This window comes from Sorghum bicolor, chromosome 7 (genome assembly GCF_000003195.3).
Source record: "Sorghum bicolor cultivar BTx623 chromosome 7, Sorghum_bicolor_NCBIv3, whole genome shotgun sequence".
NCBI lineage: Eukaryota > Viridiplantae > Streptophyta > Magnoliopsida > Poales > Poaceae > Sorghum > Sorghum bicolor.
In genome coordinates this window covers 54,698,278-54,717,145 of record NC_012876.2, presented here as the reverse complement: position 1 = coordinate 54,717,145, position 18,868 = coordinate 54,698,278, and the positions used below count along the sequence as shown (strand labels likewise).

At 42.4% G+C, this 18,868-nt stretch overlaps 2 protein-coding genes across 3 annotated transcripts; both read right to left on the bottom strand.

Annotated features, from left to right (window-relative positions):
- On the bottom strand, nt 234-8,368 carry LOC8075372. Its single transcript, XM_021464780.1, has 18 exons — nt 8,097-8,368; nt 7,498-7,615; nt 6,776-6,957; nt 6,582-6,689; nt 6,408-6,472; nt 5,556-5,661; nt 5,154-5,237; nt 3,975-4,121; nt 3,524-3,652; nt 2,532-2,599; nt 2,091-2,124; nt 1,919-2,003; nt 1,529-1,596; nt 1,348-1,461; nt 1,232-1,267; nt 1,046-1,132; nt 724-815; nt 234-631 (listed from the first exon to the last, which is right to left on the bottom strand). Exons 1-18 carry the CDS (start codon nt 8,262-8,264, stop codon nt 529-531), a joined length of 1,794 nt encoding a protein of 597 aa, XP_021320455.1. The 5' UTR covers nt 8,265-8,368; the 3' UTR covers nt 234-528.
- On the bottom strand, nt 8,735-14,958 carry LOC8075625 (chromatin remodeling protein EBS). Of its 2 annotated transcripts, XM_021464781.1 has the most exons (7): nt 14,732-14,809; nt 14,240-14,627; nt 13,833-13,943; nt 13,400-13,742; nt 13,225-13,293; nt 10,782-10,920; nt 8,735-9,060 (listed from the first exon to the last, which is right to left on the bottom strand). In XM_021464781.1, exons 3-7 carry the CDS (start codon nt 13,903-13,905, stop codon nt 9,034-9,036), a joined length of 651 nt encoding a protein of 216 aa, XP_021320456.1. In that variant the 5' UTR covers nt 13,906-13,943; nt 14,240-14,627; nt 14,732-14,809; the 3' UTR covers nt 8,735-9,033. The 2 variants fall into 2 exon arrangements, with proteins under 2 accessions (XP_021320456.1, XP_002444355.2); XM_002444310.2 differs by lacking the exon at nt 14,240-14,627 and having other exon boundaries at nt 14,732-14,958.

Sequence of the window (18,868 nt, the reverse complement as noted above, 5' to 3'; positions counted from 1 at the left end):
TGCAACTTCTTTTTATTGCTGCACTAACATCTTTCTCTACCTGGCTCTAAATTGATCATTTCACAACTTTCGGGCCTGTTATTCACATTAGTGATTATCTGATGGTGAAGTAAATCACATAATTCCCTTTATCAACATGTGCAGCTGTTCATAAATGACTGTTTATTTGTTGTTACACTTGCAACCTGAATGAGACCAGATATTTACTTTCATTTCACTTAATGATGCATCGATCAACAAACATTGAGCATCTCAGCTCCATTCAACATTATTTGAAATTATGTAGACTATACTATACATATTCACTCCAGCTGTCCAGCAGTTCAGTGAAGTGGACAAATTACAAGTGAAACTAGAGAATACATATTCTAAACTCGATGTTCAATCTTGTGCTTGAAAAAGGAAAACTAAATCGATCAGATATCCTATCTGTGCTCTATGTATCTTTCTCCTGACAGAATACTACATTCATGTATCTATACATAATTTGGTTTTTGAGGAAACCTCATGTCTTCTGAATGAAACAGTTTATTCCCCTTGGCGGTAATCTAAACCAGCTCCATATCTCCAAGCTTCCAGGTACCGTTTCCACTGATATTTGTCTCTTGGGGACAAGGATTCCACCCAAGACCTTCACAATATTATGAAAATAGTCAGCACGTCAGACTCTTAGATGGCACAAGTGGGAATTTTGATATTAGAGATAGCTGACAACAGTTGTACCTCAGGACCGGATCAATAAAGGTAGAAAGGAATGTGTAGTAACCAAGCATCATAAAATGGCCTGACCAGTCAAGGATGACTCCCAGTCCAACCTAGAAGAAAACAGAGTAAATTACCAACAGACTTCAGCGTCTTGAGGGGGTTTACACTTTACAAAGCCAACATGGCTGCATGAAATGAGAAAACACTGTTTGCTGATTTGTTATGAGAGAAAACACTGCTGAATGGCTGGCCGAATCTGCCAGCCATTCAGCAGTGTTTTTCTCTCACAACAAATCAGCGAACAGTACCAAGCAAACAGGCTAGCTTTTCAAGAGTTTACCTGCTTAAATATGGAAGGCAAAATTTGTGGTCGAGTGAGCATTACTAGCCCCAAAGTTTTTACAAGAGGTCCAAACTGTATTACATCCTACAAATGCACAGTTTCATAAGTATGGAAGATAAATATTTCGTTATGGCTATAACAATGTAAAATTCCTCGGTTTTAGTACAATGTCCAAGTAGCAACCTGGAGAAATGGCTGAAGTACTGAATCCCCTAGTTTCTGGCATTGAAGGAAAGCAAAATTCATAAGATAAATAAAACTATTGATGCAATGGTGTACTTTTAAGTACCTCAAGTTACCTGCATTGACTGAAAATTAGCAAAGAGAAGCTCATTGATAAAGGTTGGTGAAACATTGACATGTGGCCTTACTGACATCGCTCGTTGGAACAACCATGATGCACTTAAGTTTGGCTGCAATATCAACACTGAATAAGGTTCCACTCCAAATTATATTGAAAGGGCTATAGCGTACGCTAACCATGTAAGGGTTGAGCAGCTGCAAACTATGAGCATCCAGGAAATCTCCTGCAACTGCTTCACATATACCTTAACTCCAAAAGAACACAATGAATAAGTATGGGAAACCAAATGATAAGAAACCAGCAAAAGTAAAGGCATCCAAAATTCATCATAAAAAAAAGTGATACTGCATCCGAATTACTAGCATCCTAACATACGGGCCAAATTTGTGTAGTTTCATGAAATGGATTCCAAAAGGTGCAGGTTTGTGACAATTTCCTGCATAAGTATAGTACTATGTGATTTTTACTCTTGTGCAGATTTCTAAACTCTTTCATTAACATCAGATCAAACGAATTCCTTTTTGATAATCAAACAGTCATATATTAAGACAATTCAACAGACAAACCATTAGACAAACGACCAAGATGTCTCGTCAAGCTTCCAAAACCTCCAAACGAGACAGGTGACTGTATTCCACTAGCATCACCAACCTGGAGTGCAAGGGCATCAGTGATTAAGAATTAAGAATAGTTGCAGGTTCAGGAGCAATAAGGCTTCTGTTAAGAGAAATCACATGCCTGTAAGATACGGTCAAATGCAGCTGGCAAGGGGCTGAAATGGTGGAATCTTTTGTGTCAGATTTAGCACACTCAACTAAGAAAATAAATACCAATCACGGCATAATCAGAACTGAAAGACACGCAAACTACAGAACTCTGCAGATGCCTTCAGATAATAGTCAGCAAAAAAGCTAAATTTTGGGTCTTATCCCTCGCATGTTTATATACTAGTATAATGTATACACAAAATACACTGCTCTCAGGTATCAAATGAGCATCTGTAAAGGGTCTCTGCATTTTTTTTTGAGGTATAAATAAGGGTGTCTGCATTCAAATATTCTATTGTAACTCAAAATGGCTGTTTTCTTAGTATAATATTTTTCACATTTTGAGCAACCATGATACGAAAACAATTTACCATGGATTGGCGTGAGAAAAGGGGAAGGGTGTAGGCCATACCTATCCCGATAAGTTGGGAAAATTCCAAATATAACTCTTCTTATATCCAAATTTTCAAGAACCACATCCTACAAAGAACACAATAAATAAATAAAAATGATTACATTAGTATGTAAATTAAGACGACCATAATGTAGATCAAATTCGTGCCAAATTGCTGATAAACTGGTAAGCCACATTTTAGATTTTAATTAATTAATTAATTCAATGGTTTCCAGCATTTTAGCTTACATATTCTATCGTTAGAGCATATGCAACTAAGCAATCACAAACTGACACTAGCCTATAAAATAGATAAGGAAACTTCCATGGACACATCAGATTTTTGTTGTAAAATCAAAACCAACAGGGCCCATTGTTGTGGAGAACTATCAGAATAAGAAACAAAAAAAATTCTTAACAACCTCATATTTGACACCTGAGAGAAAAGGAAGGCAGAATGATCAACATAAGTAGAATACAAGCCCCTGGCCTCATATGTTGCATGTTGGTAATCTACAAGTATTGGAATATTTAGAACGAAAGGAATAGGAGGATCTTCCAGAACAGCTCCATGGATGCAAGGCAGGTGGCCTCCAGAGCCAAAGAAGACATCGATCTACATGGGAGGGTGTTTAATAACAATTTCAATTAGTCCCCACTAAAACTGGTGCTCCCCTAGCGGAGAAAGTGTGTTCGGTGTGCGCCCTTTGGGGCCCTCAGGCCTTCGGCCGTTCTGTACATAAACTCTTATTCCTATCTTAATTGAGAGGCAAAGCTCCTTCCATGATTCAAAAAAAAAGTCATGGATATATGGTGCAAATTGAATTTACACCATGGCATGATTTATTCCATTACTTGTAATTATACCAGCAGCATGCTGTTAGAAAAATCATCTTCCTTGATCGACTCATGCCTATTTGAGTATTAAACAAATTGTAGAAAATGTTACTGATTTGATAAAAAACATGTTAAATTTAAAGTGTTTAAATATACTGTAGAACACCGTTCACCTGGTAAGCAGGCATAAGATCCCAAAACACTTCCAAAAGTTCTTCTAGCTTCGGGCCTCCAAATTTTGGATCAACATAAGTGAACATGTATGTGGTGCGGTCATTGGGACCAGAACCAGCAGGAAAGGCCTACAAGAAATGCACAGATCAAAGAAGAAAAATAATATTAACATCAAAAGGATATTGAATCCCATGTAAATTAATTTTAGGAGTTCATGAGACGAGCTTTTTAACTAGTTCAGGATAGTTAAAGCTGCAAAACAGGTGGTGACTGAGAATAACACAGAATAGATATCAGCTGTGCTAGAAGCACTTCTACTCTTTAAAGATCATGATGTATGCTGTATATAAAGGCAAAACATAATAATATGAAGAACATCCTCAAGTTCAGATATCTTGTTCATCTCTACAGATTTGTGTTATAAATTCTGAGTGAAATGGAAACAATTACCTCCCAAAAGAGCTGTACTCCTGAATTCCCAGCTCTTTTTACTGATGAGCTACTGAAAATGATATCACTTGTTGTATTTTTTTCAAATCCATGAGCACAAGCACCAACAACAAGGCACATTCCATCTGGTTTTCTACCAGACCGGATCTTGCACAAGGATAGAAGAGTTGTAACTAACTTGTAGATGGAATCAGGAAATGGCTGCAACAATAAGATGGATATGCTACTAATAGAAGCAAATCAGATTCAGGCACACTGTTCAATGACCCCAAAATTTAGATGCAATGAATCCAATAACTATTTCAGATTTTCCTATGGAAGCTTTGAAAGACTTAGGAAATGATATTTTTGATATGTGCTTGTGCATCGAAGCTTCTATTTTAGTTAACAAAAACAAAGTTTTGGTTCCAATTTTTATCTTGGATGTACATAGCTGTACTCAGTAAAAAATTTGCTACAAAGCTACTTCTGTACTGTAAGCATGGAACTTGGTTTGCAAAGGATAGCAGCTCAAATATGCTTAGCCACTCCTGGTATACTACTGAACTCATCATATTGTTCAAGCTCGGCAACTATTCAGGGAAAAAAAAAGAAGAAGGAGCATGGCACAAGAATGAATTAGGGTGACAACAAAACCTTATAGTCGCCAGCACATGCTAATTTGTATAACTGCAATATACAATTAGGAAACTACCATTACTATAATAAGTGGAAGATTTTATGCCGTGAATCTCACATGGACAAATATGGTGACAGGGAACCATACAATAAAACTAAAAGAGTTTTGAGAGGAGTGGTTATGAGTTGCCACTACCAACAGATTTCTAAATTCAACAAGTTGTTATAAAGACGAGTCACTGCTGGAGTAAGTTATCAACTGCTAGCATTTACATTAAAACTAAAGGAGTTTTGAGAGGAGTGGTTATCAGTTGCCACTACCAACAGATTTCTAAATTCAACAAGTTGTTATAAAGACAAGTCACTGCTGGAGTAAGTTATCAACTGCTAGCATTTACATCATCAGGTATCTGAAGATTGCCTTCTATAATATGGCTAAGTTTTTTTTGGGGGAACGCAAATGGCAGGAGCTCTGCTCTTCAGCTAAGACAGGAAAGAAGAGTTTCAAACCGTCTCCATACAAGGGAGAATATGGCTAAGTTATGATGTGGCTTTGAATACCTGCCGCACTATTGGAGAAAAATTGCCCATAGCATCAACAACAAGTCGACAAGACAAGGAATCACCATCATTCAGTTTCAGTACCTGCAAAAACAACATTGGAATGTTCTCCTTGTTTGGAAATATGCAATATCTAATGCCAATCTGACACAAACAACTGGTCTAAACTCCAAATTAACAGATTTTGAAAAAAAAAATAACCCGAATGATTTCTTTAACAACATAGGTGCTTATTATATCAGTTAAGCCATAGCATTATATTCCAAAATCAGATATGAAGATAATGCAAGATAATCTATTTATCTGTAGATTCTTATGGCAAAAGACTAACAGAAGCAATCTCCATTAGTCCACTGAAACAGTTTTACTATGGCCTGGGGAACAAAATATAATTTTGCTTACGGCGCGATCATCATAGACATAAATACTTGATAGACTTTTCCCCTCAAATATTGCTCCTCCTGAAGAAACAAAGCGCTCTTTCATGATCTCAACAAGTTTAGCAGGCCTGGAAAGGTAAATGAAACATAAACTCATACATAAGCTAAAATTATTGTTTTATTTATGTTAAGAGGTTTTTCTTGCTGCAAGATATACATAGGACACTATACTGTAGGCATCACTAATTAGCATACCATATACCAAGCTCTCTTTTGCTAAGATGACTTTTAATCACGGAATAGTATTAAATTATATTCCTAGTTCCTCCATAAAGATGTTTTAGATATCTATTGACTGAAAATATAAAACAAAGACAAGGAATTGACCCTGCATGAAAACCTCTATATAACAATTATGAGATACTGATTACTCTTTTTGTAATTGTTATCCATTTAGACACTACATACCTTTATCTTTTTATGTACTACACGTCTACACCCTTCGTTCAAAATTGTAATTCACTTTAGCTTTGTCTCAAGTTAATTTCAAATTAATTTCATTAAGTTCTCCATGAAATTTGTCTTGATATTGCATTTATTTGAATTTGAAGATACAAATATATTCTTCTAACGATTGGTCAAAGGTAGAGAGCTTGATTTAGGAGAAAGCTAAAGTGAACTATAATTTCAAACGGAGGGAGTATTCCATATGTACAAAGTATATGTTTATTCCACCATATGTATGTCCTATCATCTTTCATGTTTCATAAACATGAAAATAGTGCAGGTGGCATGCACTTTTTCCAGATCTTGCTACTGTCACCATACCAACTAACGAAAGCTGATCTATATGCGGCATTGGAAGATAACTTACGAAATACCAAGATTAAGAATGTTCTCCACCCAAATTTCACCTTTATCTTCAAATCCACATCTGTTCTGCAGATTAAAAATTAAATGAATGTGAACTGGTTAGATAGCAAGACATGATTTAACAATAATAAGATGATCCATAATTGACGTCAATTTCTGATCTGAAACACCTTACAGGATTGAAATCACTTGAAATTATTTGTTCAAGGTCTGCTTGTGAAAGGATGCCAATCTCGACAATTTCCATAAGCTCCTTTCTTGAAATATTCCACTCCTGTTCCCTCTGTTTAACAGATATAGGTATATGTTTCATGGTTCAGTAAAATGTTCTTCAGATAACTCAGGAATAGCCATATAGGGTTGAATTACCCCTTTGATTATGTTTCTTTCGATAATTCCAACCCGAAGGCCTTTAGAACTGAGAGCAGTAGCTACAAATATACCTAATGTGCCACCACATACGATTACATCAAATATCTCTGAACCAGAACCAAGATCAGAATCAGCCAACAACCTTTCAACCCGAGTAACAACTTCAGGGACTTTGGAATCTGCAAGCGCGCATTTCAATTACAATATAATTAAAGGGATATTCAAGCTTTCAGCTAAAACTATTTAAACTTATCCATCAAATAAAGTTGCAAGTTCTCTGGTACAAGTCATATACAGTCTCAGAATTTCAGAAGCTAAGTGCTGAATTAGAACACTACCAATCGTGTCCATCCTCTAGTGATTCACCAAAAAGAGACAATATGTATGGTAGATTGGTCTCATGCTTGTGTGGACAAAATTTCTACAAAGAAGTGGTTTTCGGTAAACCCTGTAAAAGCTTCCTATCGAGCAACCTAATTTTCATGGGTTAGAGTTCAGGACAGCTTTCCACATGATGAGCTAAATTAGACTTTTCTGTGGCATTGTATCTGTAAAAAACAGGGAGGCCAGCAAAACTCATTTCAAAATATATCTATCCAAGTATGAAACTTTGGTGTGGTCGAAACAGGTTTTTCTTCCGATATTAGTAGCAACAAGATCAGAAGTAGAAAATCCAGATAAACTGCTATATATGTCATGTTTGACCATCTGACGCATACCAGCTCGTGCTTCACAAATACTGGACCATATTTGATCCAGTCTTTTCAATGCGTTATATGAGTAAGCCCCTCCAGCACCCCCGACTTCTTCGCCAGCAGAGATCTTGTCCATTATCATCTACATGACTTAGTGATGTTAATTCATCATAAGATAAAATCAAAAGAGGAACCAAACAAAAACTAAAACGTAACCAGTTGTCAGACAACTCCATGGAGTCTACTGTGGTCACAGTGACCTGGAAATAGTGAAATACAGGATGCTGGATCAAATAGGGAAAAAAATCCCATTATGTTAATGCTGAATTTGCGTCCACCAATACTCCGTAATTAGCATGTCACAGAATTTATGTGTTTAACTTCGACCTGGCCATTGTTTCCACTAATTTGAGGGGCATTTTTGTTCTTATCACCTTATATATGCAATACTATGGCACACCGGCTGTATTGTTCTTAGCTGTACTGTACTGTTCAGTCCTCTCAGTTCGGTAAGAACTTAGCACTATAGGATGCAGTCATGCACAGTGGACAATGTCGCGCACAAACAGTAATACCGTAGGGCGCGGTGTACGGGGGACTGACTGCAGCAGCGCGCGGCTCACCTGGGTTCTGGAAGGCGGCGGCGCGGCCTCCCCAGCCGCTGCTCTGACTCGCAGGCGCAGGCACGTGCGCCCGCGCCCGCCATCGCCCCGGCGCGGCCCTGGCCCGGCACGGCCACCGCGAGCGCGGGGCGGAGCTGCGGCGAGCAGGCGAACGACAGGGGGAGGCATCGGGTGTGGGGCGTCGGGCTCGGGAAGGGCCTGCGGTGGGGAGCGAGAGGAACGGGAATGGGCTCGCGCGCTGCCACTCGACTCGCGTCGTGGATTTGGTGCGAGACAAACGGCTGGGAACTGGGAAGGGAAGTGACCCGCGACGTGGTCTTCCCTCTTCCGCGGCTCCACGGGCCACCTGGTCGGTCGGCTCGGCTGGTCCAAATCTGCTGCTGTGTGCTGTGATGCTGTCGCAATGCTGTTAAAAAATCGGATCGTATACTCCTCTAAAATCTAAATAGGATCAAAAAAGATATGCAGTAAATCGTAGAATTAAAAAAGACCGTTAGTCAGGACGGTAAAGAGGAACGTGAAATTTGTACGACAGAATTGTGATTTTGCGAACTATGACGACATTGACGACAGCAGCCGCAGCCGCATGCCGGTCACTGAACAACAACAATCAATGATGCGGACAGACACAGCAACAATTTATCAACAACTGCAAGACTTGCATTATCAATCCCAAAGGGAGCTGTTAACAGTTAACACAGTACATTAACAACGGCTAAGCTGACCAAGTCAACACAAGGATTGTTCTTTGCCCCTCTACCAACAACTGCATGCGATGATGCCACACTGGCTACATCGAACAAAACCGTTCCCCTAAAACAGCAAACAACTGGTTCTAGTGAACTGTACACTGCTCTGACCACAGCAAAAGGGCTGATATACCACATAAGCAGCACATCTCCCCCTTACCCATGGATGTTGTTGCCAATCGGAGTTGTCACCTCCTCTGCCTTTTTGATTCAGCCTGCAATTGGCAAGCAGCCACAGGTAGAACAGAGATATATCAGCAAAATGGTGATAGAAAGCCAAGTACTTTTTTTGTGAGATTCAATTAACAATATGCCCCGTACGGCAGTGCATACTAAAATAGTAGCAAATAAAATACATTTAGGCCTTGTTTAGTTCCCCATCCAAAAAGTTTTCACCCATCACATCGAATGTCGCATAAAGTATTAAATATAATTAAAAAAATAAACTAATTACACAGTTTGGTTGAAAATCACGAGACAAATCTTTTAAACCTAGTTAGTCCATGATTAGCCTTAAGTGCTACAGTAACCTGCATGTGCTAATGATGAATTAATTAGGCATAATGAATTTGTCTCGCAGTTTCCAAGCGAGTTATGTAATTAGTTTTTTTATTAGTATCCAAATACTCCTTTCGACATCCTACCAAGCATTCAATGTGACGTTCAAAAAATTTTTAACCACCAACTAAACAAGGCCTTATATTGTTGTGGAAATCTAGTTACATAGGCTGGTTGGTGGCAGACAGAGCAAATTTAGATTCACTGCCTTTTTTTTCCCTTTGTTCGCACTGCAGCTTGAAGGAAAACTAAACAGACTTGCTCTAGTATCAGTCTCATAATCAACCACACCTACGCCACGCCAAGGATTCGAAAGTTTACGTCCAGATTATGGAGCTAAGTTGAATGATGTTTATATTCATGAGGCACAACGCACAACTGCACAAGCAACAGCAGCCTTGATATATAATATAATCTTCTAAAAATAGCATGGCGCACCAGTCCTGAAGGCTCAGAAATAAGCGAAGGTTTTGGTGGAAATAATGGGGTGAAGTGTTGATTAGTGTCTGAATACATCAATATTCATGAGGAGCAAGCAACATCAGCCTGGATATCTAATAATCTAAGGCCTTGTTTAGTTCGCAAAAATTTTCAAGATTCTCCGTCACATCGAATCTTTAGTCGCATGTATGGAGCTTTAAATATAGACAAAAATAAAAACTAATTGTACAGTTTACCTGTAATTTGTGAGACGAATCTTTTGAGTCTAGTTACTCTATGATTGGACAATATTTGTCAAATAAAAACGAAAGTGCTACAGTAGCCAAAAAGCCAAATTTTTGCCAACTAAACAAGGCCTAAAGCATCTTCTTCCAAAAAAAATCCCTAAAAGCTCCAACCCATGAAAGCTTAGAAATAAGCATACAACAAAATTTTGGTAGAAATTAGGGAGTAAGGAATATTCATGATGTACAAGCAACAAAAACCTAGATATCTAAAGCATCTTCTAAAACATTGCATAAAAAATCAATCCATGAAGACCTAGAAATAAGCATGCATCCACGTTCCGGTAGAAATTATGGAGTAAGGTTGAATAATGTCTGAATACATCGACTTTCATGAGGCATAAGCGGCCTAGATAATAAGCGGCCTAGATATTTAAAACATCTTTCTAAAAGCTGCATGCATGGTACAAACCAAAGATTATGTTTCGGGTGATTTCATCAAAGCAAATAGAGAAATGAGAAATGCCTTCTCGAATGTTTGCTAAGTCATTACAACAGGATGATGAACATGAAATTGTTGGGAAACAATGCCGACATCTCAAAGAACTCCAAAAAATTGAACCAAATAACCTAGAGACTCAAAAGATTAAGATTAACTATTTGGAAAAAAGAAAAATACCTAAAAGTATATAAAGAACAAACAATTAACTTACCTTGGGCTCAGAATTTGGTGAAGTGGCATATGCATTTGAAAGTCTCTTTGAACCATTTTCTTTCAAACAGTCTGAGCAAACAAAGTGATCTAGCTTTTTGGCCTGTTCAATGGTCATAGACATGCAAGATGGATGGAACCTGTGTATCATAGGACATGAAATAGGTAGGAACACAGTAACATATGTTAATAGAAAAGTAATGGCTGCATAAAAAGTACAGAGAAAAGTAAATGTTTTAGATTCAGAAAATTGATATCTTTAGGTTTATTTGCAAGTTCCTTAGTCCTGACACCTCAAATGTTCTTTGGAAGGAAATCCAGACAGATTTTCAACTTTATTTTAAAAAGGTTAGGTGATATGACAAGCACATAAATGTCATGAATGAACCATGAAAAATCTACAAGTTATAACAATTCTCTTAATACAGCTATATAAATCTAAATATACTTGTACACAATCCTGAATCCTCCAGCACCCAATTGTATACAGTGTCATGTATAAGATTATGAATTTTAGATGAAATGGTTATCCTTCAAGGCAAAAGCAAAAGGAATTCCTAAACTGTCCTATTTGGGAACATATAGGGCGAGAGACATTTTTCCTAACATCTACCGATTGGCTGTTTGAATTTGCATCTAACTATTGCAACCAACAAGCAGCTGGGCCATGAAAGTTCATTTTTCCCAAACACAAACAGAGTCGTCAACCCCATACATAGTATTTCTCACAACGCGATTGTCAGATAAGCGGGTTCTTGCCATCGAATTTGGGAAACTGGAGCTTAGGTAGGTGGCCAATGGTATAGTGCAGTGTGGACGATGGCGAATGCGGCAAATCAAACCATAGCAGGACGAGAAGAGGAATTAGGAAGAGGAACCGAGGGTATACCCTTACCCAGCTAGGGGCAAAGCTCGCTCGCACATGCCAGGGATCGGTGGAGCTCGGCCACACACGTTGAGGGCAGAGCCGGAGCTCATCGGGCTGGCCGTGCTCGCTAGGGTCAGGGCGGAGCCAGACCTCACTGCAGCTAAGGGCAGAGCCAGAGCTCACCAGCGCAGGCCACACTCTTCTTCGTCACCTCCTCCACAGGCAGGCACAGGCGAGCTCGGCCATGCATGCTCCTTTCTCCTCTCTGTCGGCACTCCTTCCTCCTCTCCTCTGATGGACCTCACCGGCGCCTAGGACGCACTCTCCTTGTTGTGCTCCTCACATGCATGTTCAGAGCGCCCATCCACTATTTTTGGGGACAAGTTGAGCCCAAATCTAAAGGGAATATTCCCTAGTGCAATCGTCCTGTCTCTGGATGACTCCGAACCAAACACAATACAAGGTGGAATATCCCACCTAGGACCATCCCATCCTTGGAACTAAACACTGCCTAAATCTCCAGCTCTAGCAGCCACTACAGCCAGAGATCACAGCTAGGATAGTTGACTCTGAGCGCTATGTGATCAAAGGTGCTCATAGCCGGATTTAGCGGGCGAAATCCGCTAATCAATGTATTTAGCACCGCTTACATTGTTGAAACTCATCACTCCTCACTGGACATCCGTCAGAGAGCTTCCAGCAGTGGGCCAAGACCTTATATATTGTCTGCCGCAGCTACAAGAGAACCTCCTTGTCCAGCATCGTCCAATTCTAGTTCTCCGCTTCGGCGCATAACAGCAGCAGCAACAGCTCCACTGGATGCCGGCTCCCCCCTCTGAACACAGAAGCACCAAGCTCTGCTCAGTGAGGTGTTCCAACCACTGGCGGTGTGCCTCTCGCCCTCCGCTCAGCACTTGCTGGCCCACCACCTGTGTCCCCAAGCCCCTGTGATGTGTGCTCGAGCTCCTCCATGATCTAGGAGGGGAGCAGTGGTCCCTGCTGCGTCATGGCCATCTCACCCACTATGCTCTCCCCAAGCACAGCCGCAAGCGTCTTGGACGGAGGGCGCGAAGTCCTCCCCAGCGACAATGCAGCAGAGAGATGGAAAGTGAGAGTGGCAGAGAGCAGGCAAAACAGAGTTGGGCAAGGAAACAGATAAAAGGTGTGAGCGTCAATGAGAACTTGTGGACAAGAAGGACTGAAGAGGTGGTCTGGGTGGTGTGTTCAGCACTGTTGTAGCGACGATAATAGTAGCAATTAGCAGCTATTGCGGCCGGGTGATCAGGGGTGTAGCTACAAATTAACTAGGGGGTGCAAAATGCACAACCCCCCCCCCAAAAAAAAAGTAAAAACAGTGATTAGGTCGTCTATGCACCCACAAGCTAAGTGCACCCCCCCTCTAATTTGCTCTAGCTTCGCCACTGCGGGTGATGATGCCGCTAAACTCAGTATCCAGAGATTTAAAACATTGCTTTTTTTACAACAAAAAACATTGCTTTGTATAAGCACAGAATAGACATGGAACAGAGGCAAATATCAGTGAAATGTAAATTGCAAATCATGGAGACAAATGTACCAGTCCTTGCAAGCGTCGCACTGCACCATGAGGTCATCAGGGTTGTATGGCATCTCACATTTGCAATACCTTGAGAGAAAATATACACACACCCAAATTATCAGAAGCAGGCTCAAAATGCATGCAAAGAAAAGGAACAGTCAATCAACAATGAAAGGATTGAAGAGCTCCGTACACTGCCACGCGGTCAGGGGTGAAGGAACCAGTGGCCGCCTTGTACTCAAATCGGCAGAAGAAGTCCTCAGGCCCGACATTGTCAAGCTTGGTGTAGTTCTTGAAAGAGTGGACAACGCACTTCCCCTCAATGGTGTGTGCGCTCTGCAGGTCGAAATGGTCGGAGAGGAATAGCTCCTTGGCGCCGTGGAACTGCCGGCGGCCGCCCTTGGACTCCTCAGGGCGGTAGTACCAGCGCACACGCACCCGCACGCTGCCGCGCCCATCGGCCTCCATCTTCTCCACCCGCGCCACATACGGTTGGTTGTCCGAGTCCGACGCCCGCATCAGCACGCAGTCACCCACTTCGAATTCCCGGCACAGACATTACAGCAGCATCAGATACCTCTCACGGGGAAGACAGATACAACCGGATCGGGGGTGCGGGAAATTACCATGGACGAGCTTGTTGGTGCCGCGGATGGTGTACGAATCCACGTCCTTCTTTCCCTGCTTCGTCTTCGCCATGGCCGTGGAGCGAGGACGGATTTGGAGGGGTAGAAACCCTAGCAAGAGGAGAAACAGAAACCCTAGCAAGATGAGAAAAGGGGAGCGGAGCAGAAGCAGAAAAAGAGTGGTTGCTGCTGGGGGCGGAGCGGGGAGAAGGGGGAAAGCAGTTTAGGGGAGATCAGCGTCTCCAGCACTAAATCCACTCCCAATCTCAACTTTTCCCCCCTTGAGTTTTGGGATCCTGATTCTTGAAACTTTACTAGAGTGTGGGCGTGCATGAAATTCGTGCTCCAATTTAGATAAGAAATTATTTTGATTGCAAAAAAGCGACCCTTGATTTTGACGCTCTCACCTCCGCCGCCGACCACCGCCCAGCTGCCGGCGCTATGGTTCAGCGGAGCCCTAGCGAGCTAGAGCTGGTTGCCAAAAAAAAGGGCAAAACAACATGCTCTGACTCTCATGCCCTCGCCCTCGCCTCCGACCACTGCCCCACCACGTGTGCTAGGGATCGTCGGAGCTCCGGCGAATCCTAGCACCCGCGGCGGCTGCCTTCTTTCTCTCTTCCCCACCACCGCCATCTTCTCCAGATCTAGCGAGCTCGCTCGCCGCTGTCTTCTCCAGCTTCGGTGAGCCTCCCCGGCCCCGATCTGGCTCGATCGCCCCTACCGTCGCCAGCTTCCGCAAATCACCCATCAACCATTCTCGCCGCCTTGCTTACCTGCCTTCCCTAGCTAGCCATTCTATAGCCCGTCGGGGTTTGAGAAGACAGAGGAGAGCTCATCAAAACCCTACAAAGAGAGGAGGAGGAGGAGGAGGAGAAGAAGAAGAAGAAGGTGAGGCCTACTTGATGTTGGATCTGGCGGATTTGTCGCCGCCCTTGCCACATCTGCCATAGCCGCGCGTGTGAGAGGTGGTGCGGCGCGAGCGCGGGTGCAGGCACGGGGAGGAGGGCGGCGGGAAGGTGCTCGCTGGTCGCTGGCCATGTCGCCGAAGAGAGAGAGGATGGATGAGTAGTGGGGCGAGGGAGCGGTGTGTGGGAGGGCGGACGGGTCGTGTGCGGAGGAGAGGTGGAAGGCGTCCGGACACCAGCTATAAAACGTGCACACACTTAATTAAGCATTTCCATTTTTTCTTGCATGCTGTAAAAAAACTTACCCTAACAACTCACTGCTTAGAAAGCATCCGCATAAGATATGGTATATATATAAGGGTTTGCTAGAGTTAAGACATCTAAACAGATCTGGACGTGTGTCCACATTATTTCGTGCACCCACATAGGGTCTACATTTTTGCTTGTGTTAAAAAGAATCATAAACTTCATATTTATTTGCAATTTTTTTTGAATAAAAGGTTCCTCCACTTTATTACTGTAACGCGATACCATCCAAGTTCAACAAAGCGCTAGAACGCAACAAGTTTAGACCAACGACACGCCAAACGCCAAAAAGCCACACGCACGGGAGAAAAACAAACTCTAGAACGGAAACCACCGAACAACACTAGGCGAAACTAGGACCTATTACCAGCAAATATCATCACATTGCTTGAGTCCTCTAAACGCCGAGCAGTAGATTGAGCTGATCCTATTTACGTTGAGGTAAATAAAGCTCCTAGCCCACCCTTATACATTTATGTTTAAAATTAGAAGGAAATCACTAGGACTCCACTGGCGCAGCAGCAGTAGGGGAGCCCCCCTAGCCCCACCGCTGGCTCCATCCATGGACATACCACTGAGAAGAGGTCGATGGCAGACTGAGCGTCATGGTGTTGAATGAGTGCATTAGCGAATCCTAATTCTAGGAGCCACCATGAACCGGGTTCCAGGGCATCGATGAGGTGGAATAGGGCACCGTCGAGGGTGCCTGGAAGGCAGATGGAGGCAATAGTGGGTGGTGGAGGTAGCACTGGTTGCGGAGGGGAGCTCCCCCGTAGTATGAGTTCTATCGAGGAGGGCCGTAGGCGAGACGCCACTGTAGGTGTCGTTGTAGTGTGGCATGGTGGTGAATGCACAGGTGGCATCGTCAGAGCTAGGGCGGCCAGACCAATCATACGGTCACATCTGGATGATACCCTCCATGGATGCGTGAAGGACGAGTATGGCTCCGCTAGGCGCCGTCGGTAGGTGAAGGGGGGCATCGCGACCGTGACAATGGCCGTTGTGCTGTTCGCCACCCCCAGTGTTGGGTGCAGTTGGGGCACCACCAAGAGGGCGCATGGGGGAGGTGCAGACGACCCCTGGCACAACGGTGCCAAAGGCCTGCGTGCCATCGAACGAGGCGCAATGGTGACGAGGACATCGGGCAATAATGGCGGTCATGCCTCATTCTCGATCTCCTCCAGCAAGAGATGAGTCTGAGCCTCCTCAGAGGTCGGAAAAGGGTGATGCATCTTGAGGATGGACACCATGTGGCAGAACTGACTGTTCAGGCCATAGAAGAGCATGAGGACCATTTGTCGGTTGCCAATTGGATCATGAACTCGGCGAGGGAGGTGGCCATGGACTCCACGCGATGATAGTAGTCGGTGATGTTCATGGAGACATATAGATAGCTTGGTGGTATGCAAGTCAATCGCACAGACGAAGATTACAGCCACAATTAAGGCATGACCTACTATAATTAGATGTGTGCTATAAGACAGGACACGGTGACACAACGGTGTGGTGGCGTGGTGTGGCGTGAGCTAGTAGTAACTGACGCTGGTTACCGGTAACAATCACAGGCCTTGATGGTGTCTAGGTGCATTCTCCCTCCCTTTGTCTTCCACCTCCCGTGCCTATAATCCAATGCACAAAGGTCCTGTCTCTTGCGCCTAATTGCAGATAGCAACGCCTCTCAAGCACCACCTATTAGTTGTTGACTTGTTGTTGCTTCCTCTCCCAGTCTCTCTGCTGTTCTAAGGCCTTGTTTAGTTCTAAAAAATTTGCTAAAATAGACATTGTAGCACTTTCGTTTGTATTTGATAAATATTGTTCAATTATGGACTAATTAGGCTCACAAGATTCGTCTCGTAAATTATAGTCAAACTGTGTAATTAGTTATTTCTTTTATTTATATTTAATGCTCCATGCATGCGTCACAAGATTCGATGTGACGAAGAATCTGGAAATTTTGCAAAATCTTTTGGGAACTAAGGCCTTGTTTAGTTTCCAAAAATTTTCAAGATTCCCCGTCACATCGAATCTTTAAACGTATGCATGAAACATTAAATATAAATAAAAATAAAAACTAATTGCACAGTTTGCCTGTAATTTACGAGATGAATCTTTTGAGCCTAGTTAGTCCATAATTAGATAATATTTTTCAAATACAAACGAAAGTGCTACAGTAGCCAAAGGCAAAAATTTTCGCAAACTAAACAAGGCCTAAGCACAACGGCATAAGCCCCTTGGGCTGCCGATCATTGGCTTATATATATATATATATATATATATATATATATATATATATATATATATATATATATATATATATACACACACACACCAAGTACATAGATTACATGTCCAATCAGGACTCCACGGATCATGATCGTGTAGGAATCAGTGTTTTAAATAGCGTGCTAAGCTTCTTAGCGGCAGCCTCTCTAAAAGGCTAAGAAAAGCTATAGCGCGCTAATAGCGGGCTAAGCCATTTAGCGGCCGAGCAAAAAATATGTCAAACATCATGTAATTTTATACATAATAAAGATGAAAACATTATGAAGACCAATAGTGATAGATATTTCAAAGGGTTACTAACATATTACATCAAAGTTCGTAGTTCATACATGATACATCAATAATAACATACATCACATAGGGGTATATCTCTGCTATTTGGGCCTCCAAGTTATTTGGGTCGATAGAAATGAATCCTAAGACCAAATAGCGGCGCTAAACTAACTCAATTTAGCGAAATTAGCGCGCTATTAGCTGCTAATAGCGGGAACAATCATTTAGCGTTAAAATCCCCATAGCTTAGCAGTCCTCTTCCACAAACGCTAAATAGCGCTATAGCGTCCGCTATAGCGCGCTATTTAGAACAGGGGTAGGAATAGGATACAAAAAATTCTAGCTGTGAGAATCTTAGCACTAAACACATCTATATATGTACTTCCACAGTTGGAAGAACATGCCTCTGGAACCACCATCTGCTGCGACGGCGGATGATCGTGAAGTTTTGGAGAGTGCTTGGCACAGATGCTCGCTGCTTTCTGTCCCGGCATTCCTAGGCGAAAAGGACGTTATCGAGGAATGTCTACACGGCGACCTCTCTACGCTGCAATCTGCATCAACTCTTGCTCCATTCGAACATAGGCTTGCCCCATATGGGCTCAAACAATTCCATGAGTGGCTTCAGAGTACATCATACTTTTGTTTTTCTACATGACAAATAGCACTCGGCAAACAGGCATTTGCCGACAAATTTTTTACCAAGTGATCTTTGCCGAGTGCAGCACTCGGCAAAGCCTTTGCCAGGTGCCTAGGGCACACGACAAAGACCTAGCCTCTAGCAGTGACACTGACACTTGCACATGATTGTCACAAATATATCACTATTTTTAATCAAATATATAGCGATTGATGCCTAAAATACTAACAGCTTGGGTACCGGTAAGGTTGTGTATGGGATAATGCTGTAACTTGATAAGGCTTCAGCTCATTCCACTATCAGAACTTAGGGCACACTCTGGACATTCTACTTTCAGTGCGCGCCTTTAATATTTGTGCATTTTTTTAATGCTTTTACATGTTTGAGGCTTTCAGCTGCTTTGAGAAGTGGAGGCCACCTTGTGGTTGCCTGAGTGAGCTGGCTGATTTGCAATTGCAGCCCTTGTGCAATTTGTGCTCCTCAGACAGATGGACCGTGTGCAGTTTTTTTGCTGTCGCAGGCTCCTTCTTCCTTGGAGTTGGGAGGTGATCTCTGGTCTGTTGCAGAGAGTTTATCTGAACTTCTGAAGGTGGGCTGCCTGTTTCCTAGAATCCTAGTAGTTTCTTATT

Excerpts from the sequence above, each read along its gene's own strand:
- LOC8075372 (XM_021464780.1), bottom strand. The coding sequence starts at position 8,264 with ATGCCTCCCCCTGTCGTTCGCCTGCTCGCCGCAGCTCCGCCCCGCGCT. Across the intron at positions 6,473-6,581 it reads TTTCAAGTGATTTCAATCCT|AACAGATGTGGATTTGAAGA; the intron begins GTAAGGTGTTTC and ends TTTAATCTGCAG. Across the intron at positions 5,662-6,407 it reads ATTCTTAATCTTGGTATTTC|GCCTGCTAAACTTGTTGAGA; the intron begins GTAAGTTATCTT and ends TTACCTTTCCAG.
- LOC8075625 (XM_002444310.2), bottom strand. The coding sequence starts at position 14,870 with ATGGCCAGCGACCAGCGAGCACCTTCCCGCCGCCCTCCTCCCCGTGCC. Across the intron at positions 13,944-14,731 it reads TCCGCCAGATCCAACATCAA|GGTTTCTACCCCTCCAAATC; the intron begins GTAGGCCTCACC and ends TCCTCTTGCTAG. Across the intron at positions 9,061-10,781 it reads CACCAAATTCTGAGCCCAAG|GCTGAATCAAAAAGGCAGAG; the intron begins GTAAGTTAATTG and ends TGCCAATTGCAG.